The following is a 13,677-nucleotide window of genomic DNA, read 5'->3' on the forward strand; positions in this document are numbered from 1 at the left end:
AATACATTGAAGATCAACATATTAATTTAATACCAAATTAATTGCTAGGACTACGGGTATAATATTTACAACAACAGAAGCGCAAGGATTCACCAGTATTACATTTTGATTTGCATTTGCATTTTGAAAATGCATCATAATCTAAAAGTAAAGTTCATACTTCTTAGTTGAAATTATGGCATTCAGATAGGTTACAGTTGACTGTTCATTATGGCATCTTAACAGTTAATTCCACAGACGCTCCAATGCAGCCACCATATTATGTCATACCTCCTGTTAGGTCACTATTACCCTGCTTTAAAATATCTGTAGCAAGGATTAAAAGTACATGTACGACATTCACCTCAAAGATACTCAGTTATGATATGTTCCAAGCAAGGCTCCTAAAGTGTCTAGTTACATGTAAACTTGAATAAAAATTATTATGAGGAATATTTTAGTGTTGAAATATTATGGTAGGCTTGTATTTCTGTATTGATGTCAGATCGACACCTGAACTGTTTTGTAGCTTGCAGATAAACATGGCAAAAACTATAATCTAACTGAGACTATAAATGTGGGGATGGCAGGAGAGGAGAGAGGGCCATACTAACCGTGACTGGTAGGGACAGGGCCTAGCTGCAGTCCGCAGATATGTGTGTTACTGCTATAGCTCAGTACCAGCTCCTCTCTGCAGTGCTGTCCCCCTGAGGATGCAAGGGGGAAGGGGGTGAGGGAGGTGAGACACTTTGTGATCTAACCGTATTCCTATAATATTCCCTGCGGTCTGAGCAATGGGGAAATAGACGTGTGGTTTATCACCAGTGGGCAAACAACCTGGATTGTGCTGGCCTGCCACCTTTGAATTAACTTTTCCCGCAGCTGCTATGTTTGCTGGACAAACAAAAAAGGCAGAGTAGCCTGAACCATCCTGAGAATGCAGGTAGATAACGGAAGTTCCCACGACCTAATTCATCCATTACTAGTCTACACCATGGCCTAACCACCATGGCTTTTTTTGTGGTTCTGCACACAGTTCTAAGGTTGTTTACCGGTATAGTGTGAAGATTTTGAGGCGCTCAGCTGGACCCTGTATAGTTGGCTTGTTATAGGGTGAGGGCGAGTTTTTGACCGGTCAACACTTGTTACATCACCTCGCTAACTTCTGCATCCCCCCCTACCCCATACACATTCTTCACCTTATCGAAATAACATAGGATTCTGCAGACACTCTATTCCTCCGTTAATTCTGTTGCTCATTGAGCACATCATGTATACTGTCACCACTGAGATTTTCCTAATGAAATTTCCCTGCCTTCAACAGTTAAGTTGTAAGTCAGATTAGAAGTCACACACTGCAAGGTGACATGATCGAGCAATGTAGAGTCCTTAACCTGCACGTTTCTCACATCTGGTGGAGGTAGGATGGGGGAAAGAAAAGTGTACATTCACGCATGTGGAGTGGGTGCAGGGATGAATTAAGCTAACATATGTAGATGTAGATGTTTGAATGAAAGCACATACATTAGGCTGTGTGAAGTTGGATGGCCTGTCAGTTTGTTAGATTAGCCATCAGTGTGCTGGAATATAAGTAAAACATGTAGATGATCAGCCCATCAATCATTTCCCAAGTCTCGTCAGTAGTGAATTTGGATGTCCTTCGTATTGTGGTGTATTGGGGTACAGCCTATTTTCTTTACTGCTACGGCCAGGGCTGGGATTGAACCTTTGCTAAGTAGCCAGAAAATAAATCCTCTAGCTGTACATAGCCTTCACATACCCTAGCTGTTGTTTGTGTAATTCAGACCTATTGTAATGCAAAGCATATTTACCGATACTCTATTATTGCATGACTTTGTTTGATTGTTTGTTCATGGTATTGTGTTCTTGAAATTGTACACTTCACATACACTCTAACCATTTGCAAAATAGTGTTGGGTGAGTACATGACAAAACAACATCCAGAAGTCGGCATAAAAGGTGATTTTTAAGAAGATTGAAAACCTAAAAGTAAGACTGCACAACAGTAAAAGACGTGTAAAAATCAAGGTTAGCTTGCTAAACATCATGTGACATTCGTGTACATGTGTACATTTAAGCTCAATAATTCACCATTTTCTCATAAGGCAACACACAACATGAAAATGTACCATTTATGTTTGTTGTGGCATACCTTTCTTGAGTTAAAAATGAATTTGATTGCATATTGGCTCTCCAGCCAAAAAGATTCACATGAACTGTTATGAAATTTTATTGTCAACAAGACCATGTTTGTGTGATGGTTTTTATCAGGTATATAAATGAAAATGCAGATTTTTGAATTTCCTTCTCAGAATTCAGAATTGTTTGACATTTATAGTTCAACTACAGTCTGACATGTGCATTCTAAAATATATAGGTACACTATCCTTATTCCATTGCCATTTCAAAATCATTTGTTGGCTTCCTGCCAGTCTTGTATAATTTTTTTTATTTAATGAGGCCACACAAGTTTTAATTCTTGTTTTACGTGCAGAATAAATCAGTTTTCAGTGTCGGCCCTCTGGGTGTAGATAGGAAAATAAAAGCCAGAAAATCATCTAATTTGTGGGGATTTTTCCTGTGGAAGACATACTGTCATGATCATAAAGCCTAGAAAAACAGGAATGTAGGTTGGACAAAATAAAAAGGCAGATTTTCAGTTTTATTTCACCTCATGTTCACATATACCTGAATTAACCCTAGGAAACCCATCCAGTAATTACTGATACATTTCTTCATTGCAAGCCAGCATTTTGAGCAGCAGTACTGAGAATTAATAATTTGGGCTATTTTTGGTCATCTTGCAGCTATTTGTAGACGCCGACAGAAAAAGGTGAGAAAAGATTTAAATCTGGGCAAATTGCGGCAGCCGAGCTGTGTCGCTCAGGACATGCAGCACAAACATAGCTGTGCAATGGAAGGCTTACAAGTGGGTTGTGATGCCAAACAGAGTGGTTTTCTATGACAACAGTTATTTTTTTCACAGGTCGTCTCTGGCCTGACGCTGAATTTATTTATCAACACTCGCCACGCTGAAATTGTTTTTGTAACTGATTCGCATTGACATCAACACATTGGTGTGGGTTTGTTGCTTGTACATTTGAATGCAATACTAAAGCCCTTAGTGGAAGCTTTTAGCAAATACATTTGTACATTGGATTGTCGACTCGTGAGGTGTATACATGCATTTGAATCAGGGTTTACATATACATGTATCCAACATGTCTTTCGAAATGAAGCTGTGTCACTATGTATATGTGTTATTTAATTCTTGTTTAATGCCAGTCCCAAGAACTTTTCATTTATACGACTGCAAATACATACAGCCACATGAGCATCTTTGACCGCTTAGTGTCACCAAGACCTTACAAGCAGTAAGAGTGGGGGAATTTGTACAATTCCATGTCCAATGTGAAATGGTACAGGAGAAGAAGGATTGTGTGAAGTGGCAGAGGAGAGGAGGTTTTGTGCAAAGTGGAACAGGGGAAGAAGGATTGTGTTAAATGACACAGGTGAAGAGGTTTTTGTGAAGTGGTACAGGATAAGGAGGATTGTGTTAAATGGCAGAGGAGAGGAGGTTTTGTGTGAAGTGGTACAGGATAAGGAGGATTGTGTTGAATGGCAGAGGAGAGGAGGTTTTGTGTGAAGGGGTACAGGATAAGGAGGATTGTGTGAAATGGCAGAGGAGAGGAGGTTTTGTGTGAAGTGGTTCAGGAGAAGAAGGATTGTGTTAAATGCCACACGAGAGGAAGTTTTGTGTGAAGTGGTACGGTAGAAGAAGGATTGTCTGAAGTGGTACAGGAGAGGTGGTTTTGTGTGAAGTGGTACAGGAGAAGAAGGATTGTGTGAACTGGCACAAGAGAGTGGGTTTTGTGTGGAGTGGTGCAGGAGAGGAGGTTTTGTGTGAAATGGTACAGGAGAAGGAGGATTTTGTGAAGTGGCACAAGAGAGGAGGTTTTGTACAAAGTGGTACAGGACAAGAAGGATTGTGTGAGTGATGCCCATGAGGAGGTTTTGTGTGAAGTGGAACAGTATTGGAATGTTTATGTGAAGACAAAGTGATGGTCAATGCATTAAGTGGTAAAGAAGTGTGAAGTGGATAAGGAGAGGCTTTGTAGTACTTGCTTGAGGAAAGATGGCTTGCACAAGTAGTACAGAAGAGGTTTGTGTGAAGTTACTAGAGAAGTGTCTTAATCTCACAGATATTGTATGGCATGGTACAAACTGTCAGACCTGGATTGTTGGGAATGGTACTTACTGACAGGTATTGTGTGATGTGACACTGTACTATATGGAATGGTACAAGCTGACAGGTTTTGTGTGTCATATGGTTCTGTACTGTATGAAATGGCACAAACTGACATGTATTGTGTGGCATGGTACTGCACTCCATAGAATGGTACAAACTGGCAAGTATTGTACTCTATAGAATGGTACAAACTGGCAGGTATTGTGTGGCATGGTATTGTACTGTATGAAATGGTGCAAACTGACAGGCGTTGTGTGGAATGGTATAGTGCTGTATGGAATGGTACAAACTGACAGGTGTTGTGCGGAATGGCATTGTGCTGTTTGAAATGTTACAAACTGACAGGCGTTGTGTGGAATGGTATTGTGCTGTATGGAATGGTACAAACTGACCAGCCTCACATGGACTGGTACTGTATGGAATGGTACAGATCCAGAATCATTGTTGGTATATTATTCAAGTGGGATGACTGCGGGGGAAGTGACATGCAGAAGGTGTGTTGACACTGAGTGGGATGGTGTCGCGTGGATGGACTCCACTACAGGCTTGTTGTTTGCGTGAAATGTCACTTCCCTCCTGTATAAACCCCTGTGGCATCGAGGTAAGACGGACGCAGGTGCTTGTCGCTGTTCATTTAGGAGAAACGGTAGACCTGGTCACCCACGTAAATTCTGCCTTTAGAAGGCTAATTCTTGCCTGCGTTAGCTGTGGTCCACAAGAATGCTGCGCAATGATAACAGCCTATATCGAAGCTAGTCAACAGGTAGAGCTGTTAACACTGGTGGACTCAGCGATTCTTATCCCTCGCTGTTCCCACCCCCGCACAAACATGATAAGATGATGAGAGAGCCAGTCTAGTCTACCCGCCCAGCACATCACCGTGCATCCCAGTGGACCTTTGATGACAATTTAGTATTCATGTTTATCGGATGAAAGATGAGACCATTGCCTGGATGTTTTGACAAGGGAAATTGTTTACCCGTAATTGTTACGCTGGTAAATCAGTGGAAGCAAGCTGGCTTCTGGAACAATGTCTTGTATTCTGCAAGGCCGTGAGAACAAATATGTGGGTGTCTGGGCAGAGCTGCTCAGCCAAATAGGTATATAAACCATTAAGGTGCGGGATGAAACTCCATCTGTGGGGACAGCTAAAGAGCATGGATATTATTTTTAACACATTGTGACTGAGACTGGCAAAAGGTAGCAGCTTAAATATGAAGGAGATTAGTTTTAATGTGAACGGGATTGTTTCTCAGAACAATCATGGGACCCTGAAGTTACTACTCTGGCATAACTCATAGCTCAGTGAAATCATTATCGTGACATTTAGTTAAACCAAGGCTTAACAATATGTCTGCTTTATGTAAAAAACCTGGCACCCACCTGTTTCAGAACAACCAGTTATTCCAAATGCAATTAAGATCTGAACAAAGTACCACCTGTTTTGACATTTATACACAGCTCTATAGTGACTTGCATTCAATAATGCAAAAACTATTCTCAAATTGAATTTGGAAAACTCAGGTTATCATAAAATCAGTATTAATTTTTTTGTTCTTTGGCAGATCTGATCTAATTTTTTCAAAAGTATAATTTTAAATGAAGTTTGAAGACCAAAATCCTTGGAAGGGTGGAATTTTCACATAAATCATAAATTAGCATTTCCAAATAACAGGATAGTCCTCTAATGTCAGAAAATACACTATGTTACATTTGGTATTTAAGGTGACACCAGTAAAGTATGTTGTAACATGAAAAAAAAAATTCAGTCTATATAGATTAGAATAGCAGAAAAAAACAATTAGTCCGTGATACTTTCAGTGCAGCCACTTGAGTCTAAAGACCATCCCATCCCTTCCCCTTAGGGAGCTGGGTCAACCCCCCTCTGACATATGGTACTCTTCTAATGATACTAGAAGAGGAATTGGTCAGAACACAAGAGCTAATTCATGCTGATATAATACCCCTCATCACAGCCAGTACAGGTCAAAACAGCAGTTTCCATATTGCCTTTCAAAGACAAGTATTTAGCCATCTGGCTGTAGTGTAGCCCCTGACCACTGGGCAGAAAGGATGACCACTGAACCTTCTTCAACCCTGACCAGACAGCATCTCAGGCTCTACTCAGTGGACACTGGTCATTAAGCCAGACTGACCCTTGCTCTGGACATTGTGTGGACAAGGAGGATGTACTGACAGCTCAAGAGTAATGACCACTCCATCAATAATTGGTTAGGACAATCCTTTAACTGCCCCAATGTAATCTCTGCCACCCCCACCCCCTCACCTACTGTCTCATCATGTCTCCACATAGTGGGAATGCCTTTCAGAACGCCTTTAATGGCCCTATTTACATTTATGGTCTGTTTGGTACCAATCAAAAAGCATTTCTTATGATAATGGAGTCTTTGCTATGAAGGTAAGAGCGGGTACTACTGTAGCTGTTTTGGTGCTTCAGGGTATTATTCATGCTAGGTATAATTGGATCTAGACTGGGAGAAATCTATGTGTCAGTACAATCACATTGGCTATGATAACAGTCACTTGTGTAATGGGTGAACTCGAAGGTGTCCTAGGTGTGGCCAGTACAAAGCTACTTCTGTATCAACGCAGTTGTCTGCCAAGTCACTTTGTTGTTGTATTAAGGTGGCAAGCTAGCTATCAGTTCCACTGAGGAGATGGTTAAAGGAATATATGCCTTTATAATGTAAGATGAGCTCAGGAAGAGCTTAGCTGGTTTACGCAGTCTGTGGCATTCCAGAATTCATGGGTAAAGGGGGAATGGGATGACGTGTATGTACAGAGTGATTAGAAATCACGTCTTGTATTTGACCTTACAAACTGCGAAATTTGTCATAAATATCACTTTTTATGCTGAAACTTACATTTTCTCAGTATCATGATACTCTCCAAATCCTCTTTCTAATATCAGTGGAATTCTCAGAATGAAACAAAATGAGTATAACTTAACCGTGAAAGAAAAAATAAGTCAAATTGACATGCAGAAAGAAACTCTGAAGAAGCCATTTCTTTATTTTTATTAGGTTATTAGGTATTCTTAAAGAAATCAAACATCATATAAAATTCATGCAGTGAGGAAAGCTGAAGTGTGACAGAATTAACCAACTATTGGAAGGATCGTTAAAAAATATGAGTAGGTGTGAAAAATCTGAATATTCATGTATTTCCCAGATAAAAGTGATCCTTTTGAAAATTTTATTTGTGGTGAGTTTTGAAGGCTAGTCTTTTTCCATCTTGTTACATGTTTGTCCCCAGCATGTTATCTAAGGGAAAAAACCTGTTTTGAGCAGTTCACAGTAATTCCTATAATTGGGAATATAATGTAGCCATTTAAATGCGTTTATTAGAAGTGAAAGCTTGATGTTTCTCCTTACCTGACTAGAACAGTATCAAATGTCTTTATCCATATTTGATGTGGGTTAAGATACTGACAATCATGCAGAGCAGTAGTGCTCATGGAACAAGCAAGCGTGGTGACTCAGTATGTATTAAAAACTTTATTCCTGCATTTAAGGCTCTGAATAATTGAATTCTTTGGGTCTGAATTTTTCCAGTTTATTTCTTTACACAATGTAATAGTCAAATTAGATTAAAATAAACCGTGCCTACTTCTCTGAAAAACGAGTCATTGAATTTTTGATCCAATTTTTCTAATTAGGAAGTTGGCTCTTTGGTATCCCAATATTATTACCCTTAATGTACACTGTGTCAAACAGGAGGATGGATATTGTCTATTTAAACATGCACATGGTCTAATTTCTGTAGTATGTGGGTAAATCTGGAAGTAAGATTTTTATGACAGACAAGTAGCATTTTTAAGACATACAACACACGGTGGGACTGTGGGACTGTGGGCTGTCTTTCACTTGTCAACTTATCAAAAATATGCATGAATTGACATGTAGGGAGTTAATAAATATTTTAAAGTAACTAAAGTCTGTTGGATATTTAAACTTTTTAGCACCTTTTAAAGCTCTATTTACTGGTTGACCTTGATATAAAGATAATCCAGCCAGTGGAAATGTTTTCACATCTTCACTTTTATTCATTTACACATTATTGCATTCCTGTTATGTAACCTGGGGCAAAATTTTTTTCATAAAATTTAGTATTCTTAAAGAAAGATAATTATTATAGGCAGTTTACAAAGTACAGATGTCAAAATGATAAAGTTGTATAAAAATATCGTTGTGAGCGTACACATGTCCGTAAAATTTATCTTCATTAAAAAAGATTGTATGTTGCGTAATTGTAATATAGATGATAATGTTGTAAAATACACCATGTTGTGTAACTTAATTTCATTAAAATTATAAATGTATAAATATAAAATAAATTTGATTGAAATGTATCTTTAAGATATGTTTTTGTACACTGCATGATTTAATCATGATGGGTGGATGTTTTTTTAACTGTTTATAAAGATGATTAATTAATTCCTCTTCAAAAAAAAACAGGACATTATCCATGATATACCCTCATATTATGTACATGTAGTAAACATCAGTGAGATTTTCTAGAAGTGTAAATATATTTGCAGGCTGAGATATCCTGATCCGAAATCTGATCCATTTAAAAAAATAATTGTATAAAGCTGATATAGTAATAATTTCTTTTTGTTGTGAGCAATATTTATGAAATGAAAACATGTAAAACGTAAACCACAGTCGGAGCCTCTTTTCTCGCACGTCAGTCGGTATTCTTGATGTGACAGTGATGGATGGAATATGGTTATTTACACTCAGACGGATGACTTCTGTCAGCTGATATTTTGCCTGTGGTAACATATGACATTCAATCCTGTTAATAAGGTTGCATTAGAGGATGGGAAGGGAAGGTTTACCTGTAGGGTGACATAGGTCTACATATCAACTTTACCTGCATCATGTTGCGCAAAGCCTTGCCTTTGCCTGTCTCTTTCACACCCACTGTCCTGTGCATACTCCACCCCTGCTTTCAGTAACACAAGCAGTTATAAATTATGAAGCCTTGGTGACAGTTAATAAGCTGTCAATGGTCATGTGGACATATGCACAGGCGGATGTTGTTTGAAGGTCGCTTGTCTTCTACCAATACAGTTTGAGCATTTGTATGTCACAAGTGAGAAAGTTTGTCAGTAACTTGCCAAAGGTCCGTGGTTTACCTCAGGACCTCTGGTTTCCTCTTGAGTATGATGTTAAACAATAATCAAGTAAATAAATACATAAATAAAGAAAAGAAATAGTTTTGACTCAGATGTTAATCCTGCCCAATTGGGTGACAATTATTTTGCTGAGCATTAAATTATTCTACTTGTCAAATGGTTAGACCAATCTGATAATGAACCTAGAGTTTCCTTGTGAAACTCTTACCTTTTTGTACATGTTAGATGCTGTACATGGTTACAGGTATACGCTACATGTATGCCTGGTGATTTAATAGCCTTTGTACTTAACATTTGTATTGACTACATGCGAGAAGCATATACTAAACTCCCATATAATCCTGAATGCTTGTAGAAGTACGCAACCTAGAAATTGCATTTTCATATAGATATAAAAAACATATTTCATTTATATAAGTACAGATTTCTTCACTATGTATTTAATTTTAAGCAACCCCGAAAACCCATTTACAGTATCTGTGTGTTGCAGATGTCATTTAGTCATGTTATTTCACAGAAATTTGCATGCTCTTTATCTTCTTATGATTGTTTAGGACATACTCCTCTGATAAAAGTCACTGTTTTTTTCGTGTAAACATTTACTTTTATCACATCATTGATAACTTCTACAAAGAACACATCAACGTCTTTGTAGGGTTGATACATTTTGTGACTGGCAAATTTTTTATTTTATTTTAATGGAAAGTAAAAGTGAGCTCTTCCCCAAGATTGGAAATATATGAAGCATCAAAACTTCTTGGAAGGAATAGAATGACAGCTGTATAAAATACCTTGATTGTAAAGTATTGGGGACTATTTTTCTGGCTATAATGTCATTGAAAAGTTATTAATTATTACTATCTGCAACAAGTGAATTTCAGAATTTTCATTAAAAAAAAAAAGTACATCCAGCCAAATTAAGAAATCAGGGTCTATCAGATGTTTGCTGTTCAAAAATTTGGCGCTTTTTACTGTTGTGCGCATCGACCTGTATCCAGTAGAAGGTTTGTATAATAAACATGATTTCACTGAGAATAACAGTATTAAATCTCTGAGATATTCGATGGGGAAAAATTGGCTACAGCGCGGGTACGTAATAGATGGCACATTTGATGAATTAGATAGAGAGCGGCCAAATGGCTTGTACAGTATGTATATGTCACTGTGGTTAATATTTGATAAGGTACACACATATTTGTTAGCCGCCCAGCAGTAAGCTCCCCTTACGTGAGGCTTGACGGGGGAGGTGATTGGAGGTGGGTGGTAGCTGAAGCTGATCAGACTGGGGCAGCCAGCGCTACCCCCACGCTCCCTGGCATGATAGGCTATAGCTAGCTGTCTGCAGCTCTAGCTCCTCACCAAATGATTTCAATAAAATTCCGACAAAAAATTGAATTTTTTGATTCATTAGGACATTGTAGTTATAGCATGTATATTCCGTACATCAGATAAACAAATAAGTCAAAACATTGCGTCACATGTAGTAATAGCTACCATGTATCAAGTACATGTGAGAATTCCTGTAGATACCGGTATTGCCTAAGACCTATCTCTAGCTGTATGCAGAATGCAGCTACTCTGATAGTCTATCTGTTACATGTGTTTAATATGGTTATATCCTGTTGGTTAAAAAAGATGACACCCAGATTTAACAATTGATTTCAATCCATCACTCAACCTACCTGTAGCCTGCCTGCACAAGTCATGGGCTGTCTCTCCCAGGTAAGATAATCCATTGATTGTGACAGTGGCGGTAATTCCGTCACCAGTACATCACTTCTTCTCCCTGCTCTGCACAACCGCTTTAGAAACTCTACCTGCGTATTTGTGAGGGAGTTTTTCTCACCCCAGCGCGCAGGTCAGCAAGGGCAGAGTTTATCGGGATGCTCCGAGAGTGGCGGGCCCACAGCCCTGCTTCAGATTCTGTATACTGCTCAACAGCTGCTACAGGCAGCAGAAATGTCACAGAATGTCAAGAAGCCTTCAAGGCCACGATCTAGGTTGTGAATGGCTGGCTGCCTGTCCGGATGTGACACCTTGCCGTGTACAGTCAGAGTTAAGCTCTCCCCCAACAAATATGTTGTTAACCGCTGGCCCTGTCTTCCCCTCCCTATGGTCACTGCCTTTAGGCCTGATAAGATCTGTGGCTGCTACAAGACAAAAAGCCAACATAGGTTACACTGTTAATTCACCTGGGTGAGTGACATCACAGGGTTCACTCATGCAAACAAACTGCAACTTTTCTAACCACTCTTAGGTAGCTTTTGAATTAAGAGAAATGGTGAAAGGAAAAAAATTCTTTTATATGTGACGTAATGGCAAGTTGCCCTCCCCCGACTTCCCTTACCGCTTAAACTGATAGAAGAATGTGAAGATAGGTACAGGTAAAAGACCCCCAGATAAAACTTCTGACCCTTTGTCCACAACGTGCTGCTATGAGGTTTGTTACTGTGATAATGACCCAGTCACTACTGTCGGCATGAATGGAGTGCGAGGTTGAAGGGAACTATGGCCCTGAATGAAGTGCATTCCATGGTGGATTCTCCACAGTAAACACTTCCTCTAGTTACTAGTCTATATGAATGAGGTATGTAGCCAAGGGGGTGGGGGGGCACTATCTCAACCTGGCCCCTCTGTAGGAGTGGCTTCACACAGAAAGACCAAGGAAAAAGAATAAAAAGATTTGAAAAAAATATAATCTGTGAATTGGCGGACTCATTCAAATTATCCGTTGTGATAGTACTGGCACAGCTTTAATAGTACCAGCTCTAGGGTGACCATATGAATTGGGCAGTTTGGCTTGTAATCCTACACTTATTGTTGGGGAGTGCTGTGTGTTTTATTGCTACCATCTGGCCTAAATGTGACAGTATTTATACTGTCCCATTCCCTTATCCTTTATGTCCTCACCACCCCCACCCACCCCCCCCCCCCCACCCAAGATTTCCTCCCACACAAACCTGAACCAGATTTTTACTTTGAATGACATTTTGTCATGACCTTATTTTGAGCTGTGGAGACCTGTGATTTGTGAAGTGTTTGTAATCTGATGTCTAAGTCAGAGTGCTTTAATAGACAGTTGATGGTTTTTTTGGTGGATGATTAAGTGACACATGTATATATAGAGACTGATAACAGTAATTTGAATTTAATATGCTTGTGTATGTAGACAAACAATAGCACATGTTGATGTATGTAAATAGTAAATGTGCAGAGTGTAATAATTTTTGAAAAACCCACTATGATGCCAACCCGATAAAATATCATTTTATATGATACAGGGTATTAGAAAGTTTCTAGCCCATGTTTATGACATAAAGCTATTGATTATTGATTATTGATTATTCTGATCAATGTATTTAGTTACATGTTCTAGAATTTGAAAAAAATGTTTTGTTATAAAAAAAATTTAGCATTCAGATATAGATACCAGATCTACTTGGTTTGCTAATACTTCTGTCATTTGTGAAAAGTGGAAGAGCAAATTGCTTGTTTTTAATTTATGTATTCAGATTCAGATCATTTAAAAAAATAATTGTTTTAGTTTTGATGATTTAAAGTATAAAGAAATATACATGTGAGTGTTGGATTTGTTTGAATTTTGATATGGCTATAAGACATGGTCATTTAGTATATATTCCAAAAATGCACACATGGCATGGTGATTTTAGAACATATTTCACATAATTTATTATGATTCCTTACACAGGTCTCAACTGATGCCTAATACCCAGTCATGAGTTCAGGAAATAAGGCAGGACAGGGATCTGCATCTCACCATGGTAACACAAGCTCCTCCCACACATCATCCTCAACTGCCAGAAACTCCTTTATCCAATGGTTCACCACGGAAATCCAACAGATGATGTAAGTGAAGAGTTTTTTATTCATGTTTTAATGATATGCATGTAGGTCAGTCAATTTTTCTATTGTTCACGCTTGCTCACTCTTTTGTTGCTTTATTTTTTGGCATATTATTAGGCGAGGAAGATTTGATGCAAAAGAAAGTATTACACTTGATTCTTTTTTCAGACTAAAACTATGCTGGGATTATTGGCCAACTTCAGTTCGTTACGATTAGTACATTGTTAATGGAAGAGTTTAATGAGAATGACACTCCCTGAGTATGTAAATACTTATGCAGCAGCATCTTACGCATGCATAATAGTCAAGGAATTTTCTAATTTCCATGAATTAGTTCATGGCTGTTTAACACTATGATTAAATAGAGTAAAACTCATATTTACACAGACTTCTCAGCTAT

The 13,677-nt window shown here is 38.5% G+C and overlaps 1 protein-coding gene across 1 annotated transcript in view; it reads left to right on the forward strand.

Annotated features, from left to right (window-relative positions):
* LOC135482351 (transcription initiation protein SPT3 homolog) overlaps positions 1–13,677 on the forward strand; it is a 64,782-nt gene that overhangs the window by 433 nt on the left and 50,672 nt on the right. Inside the window, exon 2 of the mRNA XM_064762290.1 lies at positions 13,123–13,280. Within this exon, the coding sequence (XP_064618360.1) occupies positions 13,150–13,280 (131 nt within the window). The 5' untranslated portion in view covers positions 13,123–13,149. The remainder of the gene's footprint in view (positions 1–13,122; positions 13,281–13,677) is intronic.

This window comes from Liolophura sinensis, chromosome 1 (genome assembly GCF_032854445.1).
Source record: "Liolophura sinensis isolate JHLJ2023 chromosome 1, CUHK_Ljap_v2, whole genome shotgun sequence".
Lineage (NCBI taxonomy): Eukaryota > Metazoa > Mollusca > Polyplacophora > Chitonida > Chitonidae > Liolophura > Liolophura sinensis.